The 24,450-nt window shown below is 42.6% G+C and overlaps 1 protein-coding gene across 16 annotated transcripts in view; it reads right to left on the bottom strand.

Annotated features, from left to right (window-relative positions):
• ryr2a (ryanodine receptor 2a (cardiac)) overlaps nt 1-24,450 on the bottom strand; it is a 153,422-nt gene that overhangs the window by 54,655 nt on the left and 74,317 nt on the right. For 3 of the 16 annotated variants that reach the window (XM_069517247.1, XM_069517249.1, XM_069517236.1), the window contains 31 exons: nt 23,758-23,861; nt 23,203-23,286; nt 22,860-23,019; nt 22,525-22,672; nt 22,287-22,387; nt 21,909-22,013; nt 20,930-21,104; nt 19,165-19,373; nt 18,118-18,306; nt 17,002-17,147; nt 16,799-16,913; nt 16,440-16,600; nt 15,861-16,020; nt 14,846-14,932; nt 14,137-14,268; nt 13,123-13,217; nt 12,309-12,484; nt 9,480-10,120; nt 7,982-8,182; nt 7,524-7,629; nt 7,268-7,411; nt 6,337-6,464; nt 5,808-5,953; nt 5,285-5,399; nt 4,917-5,049; nt 3,703-3,806; nt 2,679-2,814; nt 2,345-2,531; nt 929-1,040; nt 709-829; nt 430-599 (listed from right to left, as the gene is read on the bottom strand). In XM_069517247.1, the coding sequence (XP_069373348.1) occupies nt 430-599; nt 709-829; nt 929-1,040; nt 2,345-2,531; nt 2,679-2,814; nt 3,703-3,806; nt 4,917-5,049; nt 5,285-5,399; nt 5,808-5,953; nt 6,337-6,464; nt 7,268-7,411; nt 7,524-7,629; nt 7,982-8,182; nt 9,480-10,120; nt 12,309-12,484; nt 13,123-13,217; nt 14,137-14,268; nt 14,846-14,932; nt 15,861-16,020; nt 16,440-16,600; nt 16,799-16,913; nt 17,002-17,147; nt 18,118-18,306; nt 19,165-19,373; nt 20,930-21,104; nt 21,909-22,013; nt 22,287-22,387; nt 22,525-22,672; nt 22,860-23,019; nt 23,203-23,286; nt 23,758-23,861 (4,791 nt within the window). Of the gene's footprint in view, nt 1-429; nt 600-708; nt 830-928; nt 1,041-2,344; nt 2,532-2,678; nt 2,815-3,702; nt 3,807-4,916; nt 5,050-5,284; nt 5,400-5,807; nt 5,954-6,336; nt 6,465-7,267; nt 7,412-7,523; nt 7,630-7,981; nt 8,183-9,479; nt 10,121-12,308; nt 12,485-13,122; nt 13,218-14,136; nt 14,269-14,845; nt 14,933-15,860; nt 16,021-16,439; nt 16,601-16,798; nt 16,914-17,001; nt 17,148-18,117; nt 18,307-19,164; nt 19,374-20,929; nt 21,105-21,908; nt 22,014-22,286; nt 22,391-22,524; nt 22,673-22,859; nt 23,020-23,202; nt 23,287-23,757; nt 23,862-24,450 lie in introns of all 16 variants that reach the window. The other 13 variants (XM_069517242.1, XM_069517241.1, XM_069517234.1 and 10 more) reach the window with 7 other exon arrangements.

A 24,450-nucleotide genomic window follows, 5' to 3' on the forward strand; every position in this document is an offset into this window, starting at 1 on the left:
TGTGAGTTAATGTCATACAGTCTATGGTTAATGTACAAGTAAAAGTCCTGCTACAGTATGAAATTAAACAACATGACAACCCACACACGACTTAGACTAAACATGTTGAGTTCGTCATCAATCACATTAGTGTGTGAACAAGCTCAGGAGATTTTCATGTCTTTTTACATTTTAGATTCTCAGCTATTCCTGGTAAGTAAGAGGCAGATTGAAATTGTGGCTCCATCAATCAATCAATTGAACCATTGTTGATATGTCAAAATATTTACTGGTTTAGTTTGAAGGAAATGTCAAAGAGCAAACAGCTAATTTAGCTGAAAGAAGTCACAGCTGCACACACACAAAAACGCATGCACGTAAACACACACACACACACACACACACACATGCACACAGGGCAAAGACCCACACACACACACGGGCGCTCACAGTGTCCAGAGAGGCAGCAGCTCTCAGATCTGGTAAGAAACCGACTTCCAGCAGGTGGAGTAGGAAATTCTGGTCTTCTATACCATAGACCCGGTCCAGGAACAGCACCATGGCTGCTTTATGGTCTGGACAAAATCCAGCTGACATGTCTGGCTCCACCACCATCCCATCTATGAACGCACAGGCATGAACACACACATGCACACACAAGGTTAAAGATCCCGAGGTCAAAGTGGTTTATGCACATCGGTTGTGGTTGGTGTCGGTGGGTTTGTTCACCTTTAGCCAGGTTGGGCATTGAGAACGGGATGCTGATGACTCCCACTAGGTCTTCAATCGGAATGAGAGACCTCAGAATGGCTCTGATACGGATCGCTTCTCCTTTACCAGCGTGGATCAACTGATGGAGAAGAAGGTATTTTAGTGTGACCATGTACAGTATGCGTGTGTGTGTGTGTGTGTGTGTGTGTGTGTGTGTTGTGCGAGCGGTGTCACTCACATGCATCTCAGGAGCGCAGCGACCTAGTAGGTCAATGAGAGCAGCATAGAAGGTCATGATGGCATTCCCCATGTGGATGGTGTCATCTTCCTCTTCCTCCAGCATGTCACTGCTACACACACACACACACACACACACACACACACACACGTGCATGTCAATCACACATACACATTATCCTTTTCCTTTAATCTTGATGTTATTATCTGGGTTTGTCTGTGGTTTATTGGTCTGGTAGTTAGCAGGATTATACAACAACGACTGGATGGATTACACACATTATATTATTCATAAGCAAAAATTTATATTTATTTATTTAGTTTACAATAATTCTCATTCTGTCATTGTCGTTTCTATTCATCATATTTCCATACAATATAAAAATATAATGAGTGCAATAATTCATATCTGTCCATACCTCCCCATAACTGCTGCTAAATCCTGATATGTATATATCTCATTTTAGCACCTTATAATGTTTTATTATTTTATTATAATGTTTTATTTTATTTTTTTGCACCTTATAATGTTTAATTTTTTTGCACTAGTACTGACATTTGTACTTATTGTTTCATTTGCACTAGTGTGTGTTATTTGTATTTGTAGTTACTCTTATTTTATGACACTTGCATGTTGAGTTGCTTGAGGTGCCTGGGATTTAAGATTTTCATTGCCAACATGTACGCTGTATCTGTTGTGCAGATGACAAATAAAACCTTTGAACCTTTTGAACCTTTGAAGAATGCAGTATGGGTCAGAGGAGACTGGAAGACATTAAACAGAAGCAGCTTGATTGAACTTAAGGTGCATGTTGGACTCTCCTGAATGCCATTCTTGTTGTTTTTATAGTATGCTATTATCAGTCTGTTGTCATTGGTATCCAAATCCTTTACTCCATGTATTTTCTATTTTTGTGGAATTCCATTACAAACATACAGGCCTTAAGAAAGCCTCTCTGCCTCCCAGTGCACTATATATTATTTATTATCTGGTCATTTTTTATGTGTTTTTTTTATTGTGCTAGTAAATAAAGTCGGTGGTAGGTGTTTCTCTCTACATGCTTCCACGAGAAGCATTGGAGCTTCCTTCTTTTCCCTTGGCCAACATAAAATCATTAATAATGAAATTCCCACTAACATTGTCATGAAGGTGATGAAAGGAGGCAGTGAAAGACATCAGCACACTACAGTTGGTATTATTGATACAGAAGAACCTGGTTAATAAGACGAGGCAACATATGACAGTGTTTCTATCCTGCATAATGATTTACTGAGCACGTGAGCAGTAATGAGATCCTCACAAATGTAGATAACGTTAAATCCAAAAGACATTATAACTGTCAATACAGTTTGTCCCCTCCCTACAGTCATAAACACAACACTGGAAGAGCAAAGAAAGAAACAACAGATTACTTACAGCGATTTGCTGCTCTCAGATGTCGGAGAAGGACCATCCCTGGAGGAATCCTGGGATATCTTAATGGCTTCCTCCATCGCTGACAACAAACCATCGCCACCCTCACCCCGAAGAGCAGGGCCAAAACACTCCGGTCGGCGAATCAGAAGCCTCACCACAACATTGGCATTCTCCTCCACACTTTCGCCTGAACAGGAGAGCAGCAGAGGTGACACCATGCTGATTTCAGACACATGCTGCTCTAACAAAGACAGTTGTCAGTAGAAAACAATCTGAGTCATTATGTCACTCATGAAAAAATGGAATTGTGAATTGAACAGGATTCTGTTTTCACCATTGCAGAAGACGGCAAAGCGCAGAAAGTCGAGGTAGCGCTCCCCCTCCACAGGGTTCCAGCCAATGTCAGGGTATCCTTTACGCACCAGCATCACACAGCTCTGCAGCCCACAGCCGGCCAGGTACTGCACCACCTGCACACAAGTGACAAGTAGAATGTTTTTATGATCAGTTTCATCTGGAAAGTTCAAAAACAATCTGCACAGATGAATGTGTGAATGGTGTGGCAAAGGAAACGAATAAAACTGCACTTGTCGTGAACTCATACATTTGGAACAATTGGTTATATTTAGTATTATCAAGTGCGTACATTGTAAATGATAAATACATCACCTTTTTGGGGTTTTAGACAGCAACAGTGAATTTTATCAATCAATCAATCAATTAAAGGTCCAGTGTGTAAGATTTAGGTGAAAGGGATCTATTGGCAGAAATGTAATGTAGAATAATCCTCATGATGTTTTCACTAGTTCATTTCATCTAAATTGTATGAATTGTAGTTTTCTTTAGCCCAGAAAAGGCCCTTTATATTTAAATACTTTATATTTACATTGAGGGGACCCTCTCTACAGAGGCCACCATGTTTTTTTACATTAGTCCAGACTGGACAAACTAAACACCTTTTGAGTTTTTATGAAAACTGAAGCTACCACAGGTTCTTTTTCATGTTTGGAAGGAGAGGGTGAGGTGAGGGGTGTTCAGCTGCAACATGCAGTTCCTACACTAGATATCACTAAATTCTACAGACTGTACCTTTAACTTTGATTTGTATAGCCCATATTCACAAATCACAATTTATCTCATGGAGGGTTTAACAAGGTGCAACATTCTCTGCCCTTAACCCTCAACAGGAGTAAGGAAAAACTACCAAAAAGATCCTATAAATAGGGGAAAAAACAAAGAAACCTCAGCGAGAGCCACATGAGAGGGATCCCTCTCCCAGGATGAAACTTTACTGGTTGATTTAGTCCTTGCAACCAACCAGTGGTACTTTTGGTCTGAGTGTCTGTTTGTCCCCTCACCTTCTCCAGGTCTGGCTCTCTCAAAGCCAGGGCCAACTCATTGTTATCCATGACGGATGCTGCAGCCACATCGAGAGGAGTAGAGCCTCGCATGGATGGAGATGCTGAGGAGAGGAGAGGAGGAAGAGAGGAGAGGATAAGAGTAGAGGGGGTCTTTAACAAATGGAAAGCATTGCACCAGTGATGCATATACTGCACATGCTGTAAATACCCCAATCATTATTGTAATAATGCCATTTCATTATAACATCGTCCTGATGCTGATGAATGACTGGTTAAGCTGTGGCTCATATTGCAAAAATGTATTAATTAAATCACAATATATGTATATGTATATATATTCCTCTGCTACACATTTGTATCACTAGCAGAGACTGTTTAAACATCCAATGTTGTCTGTGAGCATTTACAAACACACACACACACACACACACACACACACACACACACGAAGAAAAACACTGGCACAGGGCAGACACCCAGGGAGCAATGTATAGCTCCACTTTCCCAAGCAGCGTGCATAGAGCCAGGGCTAGGACCCATGGCACAGATCCAGGGACCTAGATAGTTCCACTGCCTGAACCTGAGTCTGCACGGCCCGGGCACTGCGCCACCAAGCCCCGGGCAGACACCTAGGGAGCCATGCACATTGTAAGCGGCTTCTGTACAAGAATTTTGCCAGGGTGTGGAGGCGGCACGAGCAGTTCTCTATGCAGGAAAAACCCTGTATATCGATGTAAGCTAACTCAAATTAAAGCTGGTGCATATACTTTGTATTGACATCTTATTTTGTGTGTATCCCTCTGCTGACTTGTGCCACTTCGTCTGAAGTGAATTGATCAATTGTATTGTAATGGTCTATGTCTACGTACTGTCTACAGTTTTAATTCACACACACATTCACACAGTGCATCACACATCAATCACACACTGATGGCATTGGGTTCAGTATCTTCCTTGACACACAGAATTGGGGACGGGGATAGAACCGCCGACCTTCTAAATAGTGGACGACCCGCTCTACACCGCATCTCGTTGGGTGAGACTTTCACACTGCAGCACTTGTCTTAGGAAGGTGACAAAAATTATAGAATTAAGTTGCCAACCCTGAATGCCTGCACACAATTACCTACACAGTCTACATTGTGTCTGTTACATATTGTGGAACATAACAGTAGCAGCATGGTAAAGCCCCCCCACACACACACACACACCGAGTCCGACGCTGCTGTTCTCCAGCAGGTAGCTGAGATGATCAAACATGGCCTTCTGGTTCTGACGACTGATTCGACAGAAGTAACAGAGAAACCGACAGCAGTTGGCCACCATTTTAGGAAAGGTTATCTCCTGTAAAAAAACACAAACATCATGTAAAGAGTTATTGCACAAGAATCACTCACCAAAAAAAAAGTTTGAAAAGGCAGAAGACATTTTTTTTTTAATTGTTGTTGCTCTGTAGCCTCCTGCACAGATTAAAGCTGTTCAGCATCCTGGTTTCATTGAAACTTTGATCCAGCTTTAGCAGTATTTAAATTTTTTTAGTATGTAAAAACCTTTTTTGCAGCATCAACATACTTCATACCTTTGAGTCTCCTCCACTGAGCACGTTGACCATGACTTCCATGACCGTCTCGTGCATCCCCAGAGCTCTCATCAGGTTAGGATGCTGGTAAAACACCTTGTTGTTCATGATATCACTGCACAGGAAGAATTAGGAGTTCACAGGTCACTGTTCCTCTCAACAGGTTTATAGCAAGTGACTGACACAGTAAAAAGATTAAACCAAGAAGTTATATTAATACTAACAAGTCATTTGGTGACCTTTATCCTGGAGGCTTACAGTATACATGCAAAAATACAATTGTCTTTGAGCCAAATACTAAATAAAAACCACAATAAGTATACATGGACATCTTGAGATTAAGACATAAGTAGAGTTTTAGCAAATTATCTTCAGTGCAGATATCTGCCCAGTCTTCAGATTCCCAGTCAAATGGGGAGTTAGTGATTGAGAAGAAAGAAGAAGAGAGGAGCAGAGGAGTAAATCCCCTGAGAATAAAAAGTAAAATACAAATATAGTCTGACCAACATGTGTCTGTCCTCACCCCAGCCCACGGATCATGAGTTTCTCCTCCTCTCTTCCCATGCGGACGCTCAGCAGAGATCTGATCTGACCCAGGGCAGCCAACAGGTTGATGGTGTCCTCGATGGACACTGAATTTATAGTGTAGGTCTTAGGAAGAGCCCGCACCTTCACAGACAGAGACAAACACTGACTGAACAGGACAGTTGCTCATCACTTTCTCTAATGTTCAATCAAATTCATTCTTCGTCCATGTTACGATTTCTCCAATCAGTTACATTGTTTCTTGCACATGACGGTTAAACATTCTTCATTATTTCATTTCAAGTTATTTATTTTCCTTTTGAAGACAAGCTCAGTTGTATAAAGGTAGAGAGCTAAACATGTAGTGTGTATGATACTTTGGAAGACTAATGGAAGTACATTACTAGTTGTTAAATATGTGATGACCATCAATTTGAATGAACACACACACACACATACACACACACACACACACACACACATACACACACACACACACACACACACATACACACACACACACCAACCTGTCCTCCGATGCCATCATACTGACGGTGCAGCAGAACAAACATGGCTCTGACCAGCTCTGGATCCTCAATAACCGACTCCTGAGCCCAGCGGACCATCGTATCTGAAATTAGCTGCTGCAGTGTACCTGTAGATACAGAGGGGGACAGGTGATTCACATTTTTTCCACTTTCACCTCCTCGCTCTTACAAATAATAAAGTGAAGCAAGTTGGTTATAAACTCAGTGATGATTCTTTTTAACAAACCACAAGCAAACTCTCCTGATACCATGTGACTGTTTGTGTGTTCATCTGGAACATAACTGAGACACGATCATTCAAAAAAGGCTCAGTATTTTCAGCGGTGGATTAACCCTCATTTGATGCTCTGTGTGTGGGACTGAGTCTAAATACACTACCGTGTGTGAATTCATGGTGATGAAGGAACATGTCACCCTGTGCAACATGTTCACATATTAGATGTGAAGTCTAACAGTTCTGAAAAAGTGCTTCGGCATGCATTTACTTTCCATCTGACCACAGGGCTGTAAGTGCATGAGGTAGCACACACGTGAAGAAAGTAGAAGCGCAAGAGAGAGAGAGAGATTGCATTTATGTGTGTGTGTCTTTGACTTTGCTTGTTAACATCAATTCATTGTTAAATAACAAATCCGAGTAAAGTGATGATAGCTGAGTCCCTCTGTCAGGATTATACCCACACACAGTCTGATAGATTATTTTGGGATTATTTTCCAATCGTTGTAACCTTTGTCCCGAAGATAATCTTAAAGATTAATCTCGAAGAGTCTGGATTTACTCACTACATTTTACATGATTACATCATCAGACAGTAGCAACAGTGAGGTTACTGAATCAAATGTCCCTCTATGCTATCTGTCAACCTGCCCATCCGTCTGTCTGTCTATGTACGAGATGGTGTGCAGGACTTACTGGGCTTCCTGTCTTGCTTCTCCTTCGGCAGGTTGGCCATCCTCTTCTTCAGATAAGCCACTTTCTCCACCAGCGACAGGAGTCGACCTCGAATGGTGAAGTCGCTGTCACTGTGCATCCCTCTGTCCTCATCCAACTCTATACCTGACAGGATGGAGAAATCAGTGCACGGTCCATGCTGTATAATTTTTGGGAATAAACACAGACTGCAGTAGACAGATATCTTTGATTAGAGGTTCGGTTTAGGGTTGTTTACCACAGTGTCTCATCAGGTCTTCATGGAAGTCGAGCAGCTGCTCTCGGATGTATTCAGGACAGGGACACTCCTGCTTCTCGTCCTTAAAGTTCAGCAACATGTTGATCTGCAGGGACACATGGAGGTGTTCATTACATACTGTTGCTCCATCATGGAAATCCAACATTCATTTGGACCTAAGTTGCAGAGGGATGATCCGAGCATGTTTCCACCATTGTATTGGCTGTTTTGCGAAGATGCTATGAGGCTGCATTAAAGTAACAAATGTCTCCATGAGCAGCAGGAGCCAAAGCGGCACAACAAGTTACATTCAATGGGAGAAAACTGGAACTTATATCATTACTTGAGGTGAATATATTCTTGATCTGGGATCCTTTATTCAATGTGTCTCCACGTGTGTCTTTCTCTGCTCTTCTGTCCTCCAGCCCGGTCTAACTTTACTTCTGCGCTCTTCTTACCTGCTCCTGTGGAGGTGATCTGAACTCTTTGGTCTTCTTGGCAGTGAGGGCGGCAGACATGTTGAGCGCCAGCATCACCTCGTTGTAGCGAAACCGCTGGTTGTCTTGGAGACAGGCCACAAAGTCATCAGAGAAGGCCACCACTGCCTCGATACGATGACGCACCTGACAGTCACACAGGTACTGCAGCACGTGGCACATCTGCACAACAGATGATAGATACATTCAGTCACAAGAGATGTGAACATTATGTTGAAAATCTCAAATAGGTATGAAAAAGGTGTAAAATGTAGGGTACAGTACATCCCTCTGTTGTCAAGGTTTAGTGCCACTGTCTATTGAAAAGTAACTAAAACGTTTTAAACTGTAAGTTTCCAATTGCTAAAACAAAACAAGCCTAAACTGTGAATCTGTAACTATCTCAAACAAATGGATGATGTTTTTAGCTCGGTCACTTTGATTTTTGTTGGTCTGTTTTGTTTTTCATTTGTATTACACACATACACACTCGCACACACACAAACACATTTATACTTTAATCTTGGTGAAGACACTCATTGGCATTTATGCATTCCCTAGCCCCCTTACCCCAACCCTAGTCATTCAAATGTTGTGAGATTGAGGTCTGTTGCATCATGATCATCTCCATCCATCCATCCATTCTCTATACTGCTCATGTTTAGGAGTCTCAGAGGGGGTGGAGACTGTGGAGGTGAGGGGGCTGGGAGAGCACCTTCACCTGTACCAGAGGATCAATCAAGTGAGAGCTGTTAGCTGATTGGTCCTCAGGTTTAAAAGGCAGCAGCTGAGCCGTCCCACGGAGACACAAGGACCGAGATGCACGGACAGAGACACGTGAGCAAAGCTCACAGAGACAGAGCTGAAAAGTGGAGAGGCCAGCAGGAAGTGCTGCCGTGTTTTGAGTTGCATGTAGCCTATTGAGGTTAGTTTAGTGATCAATAAAGATCAACCATTTACAGTCCCCAATCAACTAAACCATGGTGGACTGTTTGATGAAGCTGGAGTATGATATTTCATAATGAATCCTAATATTATTTTGAGATCATTTTCAATTCTTCAAGTAAATAATACAATGCATCCAGAATGTAGCGTTTACAGTTTTGTACTAATGGCTTCCATAAAGCCACGTCACATACACCAAGAGTGGTCAATGACTACGTTACGCGGTGTTTGCGCTGAATTTTCACAAATAGCTATGGATGCAACAATTCTTAATCAGTGTTGGGTTTTTTTTATTCTTTTTTGAAGGTTAGTGAAACTTTTGGGAGAGAAACATGACAAGGGGATGTAATGAGAGGGCAGGAATTCTTTCTGAATATTGGTTTGTTTTTCAGGAGGATTACATGAAAAACACTGAATGGATCTCCACAAACGTTACTTAAATATGTTACTGAAATATGTTACTGAAATATGTTACTGAAATGTTAAAACTATTTTGAGCTATTTGACTACTCTGCAAAAGACAGTGAGTGTTTACCTGGAGTTTTACAGGCTCTGGCAGCTTCATCTGTAACAGTCCTTCTTTTGGCATGTTCCTCCCTCCATCCTCTCCTTCATTCTCCACCTCCTTCATCTTGTCCTTGTGAATCTCCTCCTTCCCCTCCCGTCTTTCAGAGAACACAGACGGTTCGATCAGCTGGAGGATGTTCTTCAGATCCCCATTTTTGAAAACTCCCATGATGAGCATGGTGTAGAAGAGCTTGATGAGGGGGACGAAGAGGAACTCGGTGCTGCCCCCTATTGGATCGCGCACGTGCATGCTTCCCTCCCGCACCGCCTCTGTCAGCATCTCAATGGTTTTAACTTTCAGTATATCTAAGGGGAATTCAGGGCTGTACTGGAAACAGTCTCCTGAGCCACTGCTGCCGTTGTTACGATACAATGAGCCGGTCCCGCAGACAAAACTCGGAGATGAGAAGTGCATTCTGGGTCTCAGAGAGGTGCTTAGGCCGATGCCTGGCAGGCCGTGTTTCTTCTCCTCGTCGGGGAACAGGGTGATGCTCTTTGTTTCCTCCGTCATGGGAACAATGTACTCATTGTTCATCATCAGGCGAGCTGTGGCGTAGCTGCACAGGTGGATGTCAATGAGGATGTCGTAGTAGCCCGCACGAAGCAAACCTGTGGGTGAGAGACAGACAGGAAGATCAATGCTAGTTATGGGCATCATGGTTCTTTTCAGTGTACTGAATCACTTGGATCAGTTCAATAAAAAGACTGAATCACCAGATCGTTTAGTGCTTGGCTGCAGTTCAGACTGCAGAGTCCCACTCACTGATTAAACCTCTTCAGCTCGTTAACTAGCGAATAGAGAGCTGACTGTCCAACTATGCAGCATTATGTTACACCCCCATAAATTATTGGGTACGTCCTTCCTATAATTGTAACATTTTTTTAATGTAATTTTTTATTTCCTTTTCTTTGAAATTCAATTTAAACATCAACACAAGTTTATCTATATTGTATGGTAAGCACTTTGAGCTGCATTTCTTGAATGAAAGGTGTTTTCCCAATAAACTTTCTTTAGATGAAGAGAGTGGAGGAATATTAAATTCCATTATCAAGGACGCACATTATCTCAGTGATTCGGTCAGTGATGGTACCGACTACAGAATCCTGCTGATCAACCAGTGAGTTGAGATCGTTCATGGAGGACAAGCCAGATGACTGTGATTAATATTTGCGAACTAAAATCTTGCCCTATTGTGTACAACATGTTTATTTTTTACAAACACTTGAATAAAACATTTGGTTACTTGAGACATCAAGGCATGAGGGCGACAGAGGCATGCTTGCGTGTCTCAGGGACTGAAAGCTGTGGAGTATGTGGACGTGGTCGCTCTGAGTCAACGATCCAAGGCACTCTTTCATATTGCAAGTTAGATTCCATCTGGCATTATAAACTACTACTACTCTGCCTTTAGTGGGTCTGTCAAACAGTAATGTTGGATGTGTGTGTGGCTGACTGACTGAATCATATTGTTTCAGGAAGTGCATGTATAAGCACCTTGCCTCTGCCTGTGTCTTTTAAGTCACTGTATACATAGACTGCTGACTATGTGTGTAATATAATAATGTTTTTATGACTGAATAAAAATATACTACTACTACTAGTGTACAACAACAGTGGACTCCACTTTCACATGAATGTATTAGTGACAATAATTCACAAATCATGTGTTATACCATACAAAATAACATACAATAACATAATGTTATCTTTTATACTTTATTTGCCTTCTGCTGATAATTGCCTGTACATTTTTTAAAGGATGGGTCTGGTGAAGCACTGCATTTTTCTTCTCATCAACGAATTCCATGTGCAGAGCCAGACAAACAGTGAGTGTCTCCTCCTCACAGGTGTAGTGTGTGTATAAAAAGCCTGATATATCCGATCCCTCTGAACCTCAGAGCTCCAACACATCAGTGAGTCATACTGTTGCACAGGGTGACATGTTCCTTCATCACCATGAATTCACACACGGTCGTTTATTTAGACTCAGTCCCACACACAGAGCATCAAATGAGGGTTAATCCACCGCTGAAAATACTGAGCCCTTTTTTTGAACGCTAGCTCTGTGTTGCAGCAAAGAACTGGCAGCTGGAGGTTGACCTGAGGGAATTATATTCAATTCCCAGAGTCCATTACCTTGACCACACTTCGGCCAGAAATGCTGTCAGAGCCATCAAGACAGGTGGCCATGCTGCAGCTCGCAGCTCCGGGGGAAGAACAGATGGACGAGGCCACAGAGAGGAATCGAGCCAAGTACGAAGACGTAGTGGAGGATTGCTTGAAGTGAGGGCGGAATGCACTATGCAGGACCATTGAAGTTGGCAGTAGATGGTTATAGCCTCTCAGGTGCTCAAAAAAGATTATCTTGGTGGAGAGGGCCTCGAGATCGCACTGGTCTGATCAACCACAACCAGTGCTGAGCTGTGCCTCAGCAGGTAAAACAGTCCAATCCCAGTCTCCGCCCTTATGCGTGCCAAAGTGTGCTTGGGCAAGATTGCCCCTGACGGCTGTGTCGTTTGATGAGTATGAATGGTGATAGTGAAGGTGCTGCACATTGACGCACTGTATGATTGTGTGTGGGTGAATGGTAAAACTGTGCTGCAAAGCACTTTGACCTTTAGACCATTTTTAACTGGGCAAGACCAAAACAACACCTTTTGACCCCAGCTTACATCACTGATGATGTGTCTGAGTGCATCAGGAGATGTACAATAGAGCAAGGGTAGACTCTATTTTCTAGTATTTTTTCTAGGGCAGGCTCTTACTGATAGTCGTCCTCTGAGCTGGGTGTATTACCTGGCATGTACTTATTCTCTATAGCCTGCAGGAGCTGTGCTTCGTCCACATGGGAGCAGAGGGCATGTGCCACCCGGTTGTTTCCCAGAGCACAGATTGCAGAGTACAGTCTGAGGGTATGGTAGTGAAACTTTAATAGGTCTCTCTGCTCGGACAGCTCCAGGATATCCATCGATCTGTACAACAGAGAGAGAGAGAGAGAGGGACTGCATGAGAAATGAGAGCAGGGAAGAAGTGTGTGTGTGTGTGTGTGTGTGTGTGTGTGTGTGTGTGTGTGCTTGTACAAATATATTTATAAGGACCATTTTGAGTCTAGACAGAGTGAGGACATTTTGGGAAAGTGAGGACATTTTGGGAAAGTGAGGACATTTTGGCCGGTCCTCACTTTCGGACCCGTTTTCAAAGGGATGGGGTTTTATGTTGTGTTAGTTTGTGATGGTTAAGGTTAGGGTAAGGGACTAAATGCATTATAACTCACTAAAGCTGCTTTCAGACTTGCACTGAACTCCTGAGATGCTCGGGACATTCTCCTGAGGGGCCGTATGTGTGAACGCAAATGTCCGAGTGAGAGCCTCAGGACGTTCTGCGGACTTTCTTTGGCTCGTCACCTAGTAGAAAGTTCTGCAGCAAGTCCCAAAGAGTAGATGTGAGAAAACAGCAGGAGATCCCCATCAGGATTCAACACGAGCGAGCGGGCATATTGATGAAAACTCCGGAGATTTTTGTGCTGTTGTGAATGCGTCTGAGGGGACACTCTCCTGCTGTGTTGTTGATGGTGTGTGTGTGTGTGTGTGTGTGTGTGTGGGTGCTCCACCTGTTCTCCTCAGGTATGTGCAGTGACATGAACTGCAGAGGTTCGTTACACTGGACCAACCAGCCATGTCTGTCATTCACTCTGGATGCTGACACCTGGAGAGATTAACTGTTAGCACTTCACAGGCAGTGACATTTCATTTTATTTATAATTACTTCTTCTTGCCAGCACCATTTGTCTCAGGATCAGCCTACTGTGAGACCCCATGCATACTGTATGTGACAGGCAGGAGGAACTACAGGAAACAACTTTATTTTGTAGTCTTTAGTTATGTATGTCTTGTGATGAATTGTAATTTGTATCACTTTTGCCAAAATCCTTCACATCTCTTTTCTTGTCTCTAACTCTATCCTTCTTGGTACTGGTACCTTCAGTTGTGTTTTTGTGTGTTTAACTCCCTTCATTGTGTCTGCACTGATATCGACCTTGTTGTGACTATAAAGGTTCTGTAGTCAATTTAAGTTTACAAAGCAGTTTTCTGACTTCTGATATCTCTCTAATAATTCCAGAAGTCTCTGTCTGTCTGTATGTGGAACACATACTGTATCTGAAGAAGTGATTCATCTAGTGGTTTCACAATTGGCCGTTTTAGTGTTGACATTGTGACATTGTCAAACAGCGTCATCACAACAAGGGCAATAACAAGTGATTCTCCAGTTCTTGGTGTGCGCACAGAGCTTCACTCAACATTGAGCGAACAGGTGAACAGTTGTTTGTGGAGCTGTGCTGCAGCTTCAGGGTTTGGTGCATTGAGTCCCGCAGCTGCTCAATAACTGCAGGTCACTTATGCATTTTGAGAAAGAAAGCTGCAACGTGCATTACTACAGGCAAAGCAAACAGTCTTGTCTACAAACGGCCCTGCACTAGTTGTGAGATGAAGCATTTAGTTTTCATGTTGTGTGTTATTTGCAGTGAGCTTTGAGAGCTTGAGTAAATACGCAAAATACATTTTCATTTCACTGTTTCACCATGTCAGCATCGTCAAACTCAAAACAGGACAAAGCCTGTTGTTACCTTGAGGAAGTGGTTGGGAACACGACTCCATAAAACAGGGGTGAGAAACTGGACGTGAAGCCGAGGAGGACACTGAGGAACTGCGTTCTTCTTCTCACTCTTGAACAGACCCGCTGACAGGGGCATCACATTCTGACAGGAAACACACACATGTCATAGCAACACAGAGGACGAGGCTGGGAATCCATTTCAATTTCCGTCATAGTTTAGATTCAAATTCCAGAGCAGGACTGCTTCTTCCAGGCAGTGATGAGTGTGCTGACCTGTGATCTCATGGTCCTCCTTATGTCTGTTAACTCTCATCCCTGAAGTATTTGGGTTTGATTCCTGTGTGTGTCCATTTGTTGACCTAAATAAATTGAAACTAAGCTTTTTTTTTTTTTTAAAGTAAACTGATGGTTTACATCAACATCTCTCTACTGGTGTCATACTGGTAGGCTTTTATTATCAAGCAGTACAGGCAGGGGCCCTTTGTCACTGAGGTCAGCAGACTCCCTTCTCAGCAAGACATGGAGAATTTTTGGCAGATCAACAGCACTGCAGTGTAAAAAGAAGTGAGACATCTGAAAATAACCCTCAGAACTGTAAAGTTCCACCTGCTGTGTCTGCACCTCAAGCTCTGTCAGCTTTAGAGGACACTGACAACAATACACTAGTTTATTTTGGTGATGTGTGTGTGTCTGTGTGTGTTTGTGTTTCTCCTCTGTACCTTTATTCGCCCCAGTTCAAATTGGAAGACATTGGGACTGGTGGCCTTGGCAAAGACTGCAGGGAACAGCTTAGTGCTGGGCTCCACCTGTGGAGACAGTGTTGACATATGATGTGTTTTCAGTTTTTCTTTTCTCAAGTGCGTTGTGGATGTAAAAGACCTGAGGCTCCTGAAATGCCTCGTGACTAGTACAGCCCATACTTCTGTGGGGCATTGTGAGGTGATGTGACATGCCAGGGGCAGACACCCTGGCAGCTATGCACAGCTCCACTGGCCAGTCTGCAGAGCCCGGCCACAGCGCTTCCAAACCTGGGGCAGGCCATGCACGGCTCCATTAACTCCGGTTACAGGGTTCATTTGGGTATTTCCATACATGTTTAGACATTAAAAAAGTTATTTTTAACAATTTTTACCGGTCAGTAATTCTCGCTGCTAACCACATTGACTCAAACCGAGGGCACCTCACCATCTCCTCCGGCTCTCCATACATGTCTAAGTTTCCAAATTTTGTATTAGACCTTTTTAAGAAAAGCATTCATCATTATGTGATGATCAGTGGTGATATTGTGGCGTCATTTCAAACATATCGACGTCTGAGCTGTAGCGGGACAGAGACATCAGCTAAGTCTGTGAGAGAGACAGTGAGAGAGAGAGAAAAGTGAGCAGCGGAGTCAGTGAGTGTGTGACGCCGTTACCTTTGTCCCGGCCCAAATTCATCACTTTTAATTGCTTCCACTGTACTACAAAATTAGAATTAGAGGCAGGGACGGCACAAAATTTGACGGAGGCGGCTGACTCAAGTGATCTACAGAGCAGATATATATCTGGTAACAGAAACAAAAATGAACAAAGTGGTTTTAAAATAGCTGGTGCCAGATAGTTACAGTGCGAGAGTCTGAAGTTGGGAGCAAACAAAATACATGAAGAGAAAGAGAAAGAGGAGGCAGGAAGGATGGAGGCTGAAGGAGATATAGATGGTTGGATGAAAAACAGCAACAGTCAAAAACCTATTTACCTGATAATATGTGTTGAGTTCTTTGCCGTTGGCAGTGAAGGTCAGGAGACCATTTGTTGTGTCGACTAGACAACCAATCTCTAAGCCGTTGTTGTTCCTCCCCTGGCCAGGACTGCTGCTCTCTCCGGCCCAAACCATGTAACAGTTACTGCGCTTTATACTGAACACATAAACACACCATGTAACAGTGTAACATTGTAAATGGTCACAGTAGGTCTAGAATTTCGCACAGCAGCATTTGCTTCATAATGAATTTCAAGACTGCAACACAAAGTGCTGATTTTTCTTTTTTTTAATTGGGAAGGGAAAGGAGGCGGTGATGTAAAGGATTAATGAGCTCTAGTAATTTAACGTCTGCATCAACAGCAAAATGGAGAGACATTAAAATGACTTGTGGCTCAAATAACTGGTTCCACATAGGAGTCTGGCGAGACAATTCCAGCCAACATGAGATATGATGGGGATATTTGATATGTTCCCAGACATATACCAGAGGATCCTACAAATTTGAATGGTCTAAAGATGAGCTAGTGATCACGTCAAGACATTGAGCTGTGGATTGAGCGGAACTGGACTCACCTCTCATGAACTTTGCCTTTCTCGTCTCCCAGGGTAACAGTGACAGTTCGGACATTGTGCAGCTCGAACCCTGGGTCGTACTGATGGAAGTCGGATGTTACCCAGCCCACCCACACACTGCTGGGCTCCTGACCAGGGAAGATCCGCACTGAGTAGTAGTACTGCACAGAAAGAGGTGAATTCAATTTAATCCCACTACCCTTGAGTTACTTTCATGAAATAATAAGATACTAGGAAACGTTTTAAAAGGTTTTTAACCTATGGACACTTGTGAACATTCTAATTTTACCTCTTGGAGTGGGGAGCTGGTATCAGTAAGTATGTATGTGTGGGTTCTATGAATTTATTTGTAGACCTACAGTGGAGGCTTGCATGAGGAACTCGTATTCATCTCGGTCATCAGCCATCACTTCCTCCGACAGCCGAGCAGATGACGGGCAGCTGTTGTCCGGTTTGTTCCTCTTCAACGTGAACCTGATGAAGAGCAGATCATTCGGTCTGAGTTTAAACGCAGTGCTCTACCTACAATGACAGCCGAGTAAAAAAATCCCAGAGGGTTCACCGCTGTTTGAGTTTGGATGGTTTCTCCTGGTTGAAGTCCTTGTGGTTGTTGAATTCGTCTCTCTCGGGTCCGTTGGGACCATTGTGACCATGAGACGATTTCATCAGGACCTCAAAGTCTGATACGGTTTCAAAGTCCTCCAGCTCCTGCAGAACAGTGAACACACCATACATGTTGTTCATCAACTGTGTTCATACAGCTTGGTAACAGCAATACATCTCATAGGAAGTCTGATTGAGGTTGGAATTAGTATGCAGAGATTAGGGTCCTATCTTTATTAAAGAGTGTGGTGTTTCAATTTGAGAGCGTGTTCTCTCAAATCCCTGCACTCGCTTTGAAGGACTTGGTCCATGCGCATGCCTGGATTTGCTCTGCTTGTGCTCAAACTGTGCACTTGCTCTCAGATATTTTGTTGTTAGGGCAGCTTTTCTACACTCCAGCTTCAGCTCTTCTCCTTGCGCTCAATGATCACTGCTTCTGTGAGCATGTGAAATGGATTCATCCTTTTTTTTTTCTGCTGTTGGATTTTTTTTGTGCAACAATTCTGTGAAAATTCCCCAACCACTGAAATGCCAGGTGTAGAGCCGGTACAGGAGCGCATGAACCCAGTTGAAGTATGCGCCCACAGTGGACTCTTAGTCATTAGGCATTAGTGTGAGGAAAGGGGCTGAAGCTGGAGCACAAGAGATCTGAGTGCAGGTGCACAGTTTGGGCACAACAGAGTAAATCTAAACACAAAGCAGGAGCTATCTGATTGTGAGTGCTGGGTTTTGAGTGAGAGCATTAAAAGTATGAATGTGAATCCAATAACTCCTGCTCTCAAACTGAAAGACCACGCTCTTGAACAAAGATAGGAGAAAAAACATAATTATGCAGAATTATCTTTTTTTCCTCTCTCTATTCAAGAGCAAAGTCTTTAACAAAAACCTTGATAATAACTGTTTTTACACAGCATCACACATTAGAGTGGATCATTTGATACACATCAGTAACAGCACTTAGGCAATGGAGCTGCACAACAGATAGACTGCAATTGAGTGTGTGTGTGTGTGTGTGTGTGTGTGTGTGTGTGTGTGTGTGTGTGTGTGTGTGTGTGTGTGTGTGTGTGTTACACACAGTATCTGTTACCCTCTTGGGTGAGAAGAGGCTTCCATTACTCCGGGATCTGGAGAAGGACTCTGCACACTCTATGGGCATACTCAGTCTGTAGAAGGTGATGTCAGTGTAACTGTTCTGCGAGCCAAACGACCTCTGGGTGACCTTTAGGCACGGACAAAGCTCCACTGTTCCATCTATCCTCGCCACCTGGACAGAAAAAGAAAAGTTCATGTGTTCTGTTTCCATTATTCTGTCTGTGCTGAACCTAAGAGTTTTTTTTTTATTCTATTCGTCTTTTGAAGAAAAAAGAAAAAAGGAGATAATTACTTTATTTTACAGACTTCCACTCGTATATATAAAAGTTACAACTCAACCAAAGCACTGTTGCTACGTATGCATGACATTACACCAATCTATGCTGCCCTTCACGGGTTACATGTAAGTTTTAGAAATGATTTTAAGATTTTAAAGGTACAGTGTGTAGAATTTTGATATCTAGTGTTGAAGTTGCATGTTGCAGCTGAACACCCCTCACCTCACCCTCTCCTTCCAAACATGAAAAAGTTGTAGCCTTAAATTTTCATAAAAACTCAAAAGGTGTTTAGTTTGAAGACTAATGTAAAAAACATGGCAGCCTCCATAGAGAGGACCCCCTCAATGTAAATATAAAGTATTTAAATATAAAGGACCTTTTCTGGGGTAAAGAAAACTACAATTCATCCAATTTAGATGAAATGAACTAATGAAAACATCATGAGGATTATTCTATATTAAATAGATCCCTCTCACCTAAATCTTACACACTGGACTTTTAAAGCCTTTAACACTGAGTCTCCTACCTATATCTGCAACCTGCCCCCCCCATATACCTGAAGACTGCCTGAGATTCTCCATTAAGGTTCCGCTAACTGATCCAAGAGTGCAACTTGTTGCTAGAAGTGACCACTTGGATCATCTGTTTAATTGTAAAGCATTTTGTAACTTTGTCTTGAAAGGTGCTGTAGAAACAAAGTTATCATTATTATTATTATTATTACTGCTATGATTCCAGACAACGGTCCTCACCTCTATGTGCTGGTGGTTGGGGGGGACGGGTACAAACTGAGGTAGCCTCTTGCTAAGCCACATTGTCACATCTCGGTTCATGTTGACAGCGAACGGCTCGTAGCCTTCCTGCAGGCCGCAGATGGTGAAGTACTTCAGAGTGCTGACGTCTTTACCGAAGTTCATCATCCCCAACTGACACACACCCAGACTGCACACAGGGATAAAACCTGCGACAGATGGAAGAAATCCAATTTTGGATTACTTGTGTAACTCATATCCACCTGCGCAATATATTTAATAAAAAGAGAAAGAAAAAGAGAAATGCATATTAAATCTGTGCATCAATTCAGAAACAGGTGCATATGCATATTTGTGTAAAAGATACATTTCAAACTCAAATACCCTATTTGAACAACTAACAACTGATTATCTGAAGTGTTGTGGAGCTATAATTAACATGTGACACAGAGGGAAGAGCTGAGACTGAGCTTCATCTTCAGGAGTGTTCAAGTCTTACAGCAAAGGATTAGAAGGACAGAGATGAGACTGAGAGGTTTGTGAGCCGCGGTGAACCACCTGAGCTTCAGTGTTAATGAAAAGCATCAGAGAGGCGATGTATATACCCCACTAAGACAATTCAAACGTCTTTATATTGTAATAGTGGTGTTTCATTATGATGCCAACATGAAGTCTTATATGATGATGAATGCTTGATTAATCTAAATAAACTGTAAATTGTGAAGATAATTAGTAGGAGGAGTTGATGCATTGCTGGCCTATATGAAATCATTCCATGATGATGCAATTCCTTCAATATGATCATAAATGATTTTTGGATCTAAATAAACTGTAAGTCGTGTCTATAGGACGCAGAGATACCTCGAAAAATAAATTAACTAATTTTCTTCATGAAATTACTCATCACATGACATCTAAGATGGGGAATGATTTTCTGATCAATATAAACTGGACCACATTTTTGTTGTGTTGACCTTGACCTTTGTCCAAAGACAGGGAAAAAAACTCGTCCTGTCAGTAAGAGGGAGGTGGTTATCCAGACGGATTCAGACGGGTTGTCATGGTAATTAGTGTGACCAGTGTTACATGGTGTTCAGGCACATACCAATTATACAACCTGCCCACCGCAACTGTTTCATTATTTTAAAGATATAAATGTTGTATGTAAAAGTTGAGAAAGTAGCTCTCACATAACTTCTTATCTACAAATAGTGTAAATATTCTGATGCTGCAATTATAAAGTCAAAGTGTTTGCTCTGTGCAGCAGCAGAGTCCACAGCATGACAGGCCTGACCCCAACTGAGTAGTGACCAGGCCTGACGGGTGATTTTATGTTTCTGCTTGAGTCCCCTACGTCTCAAGGGTGGGCAAGCTCTACAGTAGACTCACATCAGAGTACTCTTATCACATGTCGAGAGGAGAGTGGACTGTAAAGATGAATGAAGATGATGAGGATTTGATGTTAAAAGAGATCATTGAATATTTTGAGGGTTTGATCCGTGTGTTTGAAGGAGAAAGAGAGAGAGATAAAGCCGTGCATAGTGCTGCACAAAACTTCTTAAAGATCTTTTATGTTATTATTAGAAGTGGACTGTCACAGGGTAGGGAATTAAACACTGCACACAACTTCAAATGCAGCAGAAGTGTGATGTTGCCTGCAGTAAAATCTAACATTACAGATGTCACTCAGTAAAAGCTGTAATTACCCAATGGGAAAACGCCCCTAATTCAAACATTTCTATGATGTAATGGACACCGGCCTGACCTTCACCAGCTTCAAAGTCCTTAAACGCCAGTTCAGAGCCGGAATCATCCAACAGCACTTCTCCGTTGAGTGTGAACATCATAGTGTGTTCGTTCAGATCCACCATGCATCCCACCACGTCCCCCGTCTGCCAGGCCCGCCCAAAGTGCTCGTTGCCCTGGTGCCAGCGCTGGACCTGTGGAAATATAAAATGAACTAGATTTACTGGCTTGTTTGCCTTCGCCAACAATTACGTTTTTCCCCTTATTTTTGCCTGTCTAGACCCATATAATACGTGTAGTGAAGACTTTATTGGAATTATATTTTTTTTTAGAATTCTCATTTATTATATGTGTTTTGAGGTCACGGTAAACTTTGACCATCAAAATCGAATCAGTTAATCTTTGAAGGTTTGTGCCAAGTTTGTGGAAATTCACTGAAAAAACCTTGAGCTATCACATTCAGAGAGTGCGACACGCCATAAACACAACACCTGTGGGTACGGCTGCTGCCAGCACCGAGGATCACAAATCATTCCACATCTATAAACCACTGATTTGAACATTAACTCGAGCTGCACTGATTTAATCATGTGATATGCCTCACTCTTCACAACCTTCTATAATACACACCCACCCAATTTGGTGGTCTATTTAAGCTGCAACGATTTCCCATCAATCCCTTGTCAATGCTTCTGCTGCCCTGCATCAATAGCTCTGCCTGTCTCCTGTCGCAGCCCCTCAACCACCCCAGCACTGAGGGGGGGGGGGGTTAAAGTTATCTGCTAATCACCCCCTATTATATTAATGTAATCTTATCAGGGGAAGTGATGAAGTCAGATCCTAGACACGGAACTCTAACTATGTTCTGCTGCCCCAATAAACATTTCAAATGTGACTTTGTGATGAGCTCCAACAGCAGACATTCTGACTTTCAGTGACAAGCCCTGAACCCGTAGGATGTGATGTATGACTGGATGAGCACAGACAAATCCAGCCACCTTGAAGCCATCAAAGACAAAGGCCTGGTCGTCGGATCCCAGCTCCTGGTCTGGGAGGCATCCTGGCCTGGCCCAGCCCACCCTCATCTCTCCTGCTGTCAGTACCTGGAGGAAACCGAGGAACAGGTTCACATCCAGCAGCCTGCAGTCTGGTCATTTAGAAAGTATATTCTTCTTGGTGTATTAGTATGCTTAGTAAGGTAACGACATTGAGTAAAATGTTTTCTTCACCCCAGCAAACCAAAGATCAATATAGACCATTGTGAAGCTTTAAATCTTTTAGGAATGAACCTCACTTTTACTATAAGAAAAAAATCATCTCTGTATGTGTTTAAATGTTCTATCAACAGTTGATAGATTTTACACTTATCTTCTCACCTCCAGCTCAAAGTACCACTTCCCAGCATTAACACAGTAGGTTTTCTCTGCTCTGAAGATGCGGAACCTCTCAGCAGACATGTTGTTCAGGTCAGACTGAGCTGCTGGAAGAGGGGAGGCAGGGACGGACAGAAATAAAAGATAACTTATGAAAAAACATCTTATGTTTTGTAGTTTTGTGTAAATGAGGGGGTCATTTTGGCAAACGCAATGATACAATAATAAGCAGGCACAGTACCATGGTCCTGGTCAGGAGCTTCCAGGTTATATCCATATCCAAGCAGAGTCCTGACAGCCTCTCTTAGACTGTCTTTGTTGGACTTCTTGGTTCTCTCGTCCAGGAGAATGTAGGGGACCAGACGGGGGTTTCTACGACTCTTCACATCCTGACAAGCAGCAAAGGACAGAGGAACACAGAGGAAACAAACAGTTATTCAGTAGAGGAAAATATGGAGGGGGTGGGGTTTATGACCTACATTGCAGCCAGACGCCAGGGGTGGGCCCAGATGTTTTGGCTTCACTTTGGAAAGCTGTCATGTCATCAATCTTTATATACAGTCTATAGTCTCCTACCTGTTGGATGCCATAGGTCCAGCCCTGGTGGATGCGGTCTCTTGCCCAGACGTTGTGTGCATTCTCAGCCAGTTTGTCCACCATGGCTTCCTGGGTGGAGGTCAGTTTGATGTGACTCAGGTCCAGAGGAGCAGGTTTATAACCACTGGACAACTCATAGCTGCACAGATAAAGTCGAGGCACTGAATCGTTAGCTGCTGCTCAACACACTTGCAGAGCTGATGTCTACATCCCTGTTGCTTCAGTCACAGTAATAACCATTTATGTTCTGTCCTATTAATCATCTCATGAAATCAAATCGTTACGTCGCCATCATCGTCCTGCATCCCGCACGGTGACTTACGTTGGTGACAGTTTCATGCTCTTGACTTTCTCTACAGCATGTTCATCTGCCAGGCCAACATGGCAACCCAAGGCCAGGAGGGTTCTATGACACACACACACACACAAATATGTTACTGTATTATACTATTACATATACTGGTACAGTATGAACACTCCATCTGGCTTAAAGGTCCAGTGTGTAAGATTTAAGTGAAAGGGATCTATTAGCAGTTATGTAATGTAGAATAATCTTCATGATGTTTTCACTAATTCATTTCATCTAAATTGTATGAATTGTAGTTTTCTTTACCCCAGAAAAGTTCCTTTATATTTAAATACTTTATATTTACATGGAGGGTTTTTTACATTAGTCCAGACTGGACAAACTAAACACCTTTTGAGTTTTTATGACAACTGAAGCTACCACAGGTTCTTTTTCATGTTTGGAAGGAGAGGGTGAGGTGAGGGGTGTTCAACTGCAGCATGCAGCTTCATCACTCGATATCACTTAATTCTACACACTGTACCTTTAATGGTGTAAGTGATTAATAGTGGATCAATGTAAATGCATTACTTGAGTGTCTCCAGAGACATCTGTAGATTGTAACTTCGTTCCTGTTCAGGAAGCTTGGAGAACTCCACCAGACAGGGATGTTGCCGCTTGTTATCATCTCGCACCTGAAACACACACATAAAACAAGAGACCTTGAGTTGGAAGTTAGCTTTTATTCAGCCCAACCTTATTTAAGGTTTTACTATAATGTGACTATAATGTGTGCGCATGTATGTTAGTATGTAATTCATCTATCTAGAGAACCATTCAACTGATTTCATCTCATGCAGTGGCGAATTGTGTGCAATTTTGAGAAGCAAACTGTAAATGGTCTGTATTTATACAGCACTTTTCTAGTCTTGATGGCCACTCAAAATGCTTCACAGTATGGTTTTGCCCTTTACAAATTGACACACACACATTCATACAGTGCATCTATATGTAGTGCTTTCTCTATCACACATCACTTATATGCTGCGAGCACAGCTGTCAGGGACAATTTGTTCAGTGTCTTGCCCGAGGACACTTCGGCACGTGGCATCGAGGTGTAGGTGATCGATCCACAACCCTCTGGTTAGTAACTGTTCTACCTCCTGAGACACAACAAGGTCAAAAACGATTGGAATAAACAAGTGATAAGCACTATGGACCAGCTCTGTAGCATCGGGGCTCATCATCGTAAGTGACATCATAAAACATGGCAAAGGTATGTTC

Source organism: Paralichthys olivaceus, chromosome 21 (assembly GCF_024713975.1).
Source record: "Paralichthys olivaceus isolate ysfri-2021 chromosome 21, ASM2471397v2, whole genome shotgun sequence".
Classification (NCBI taxonomy): domain Eukaryota; kingdom Metazoa; phylum Chordata; class Actinopteri; order Pleuronectiformes; family Paralichthyidae; genus Paralichthys; species Paralichthys olivaceus.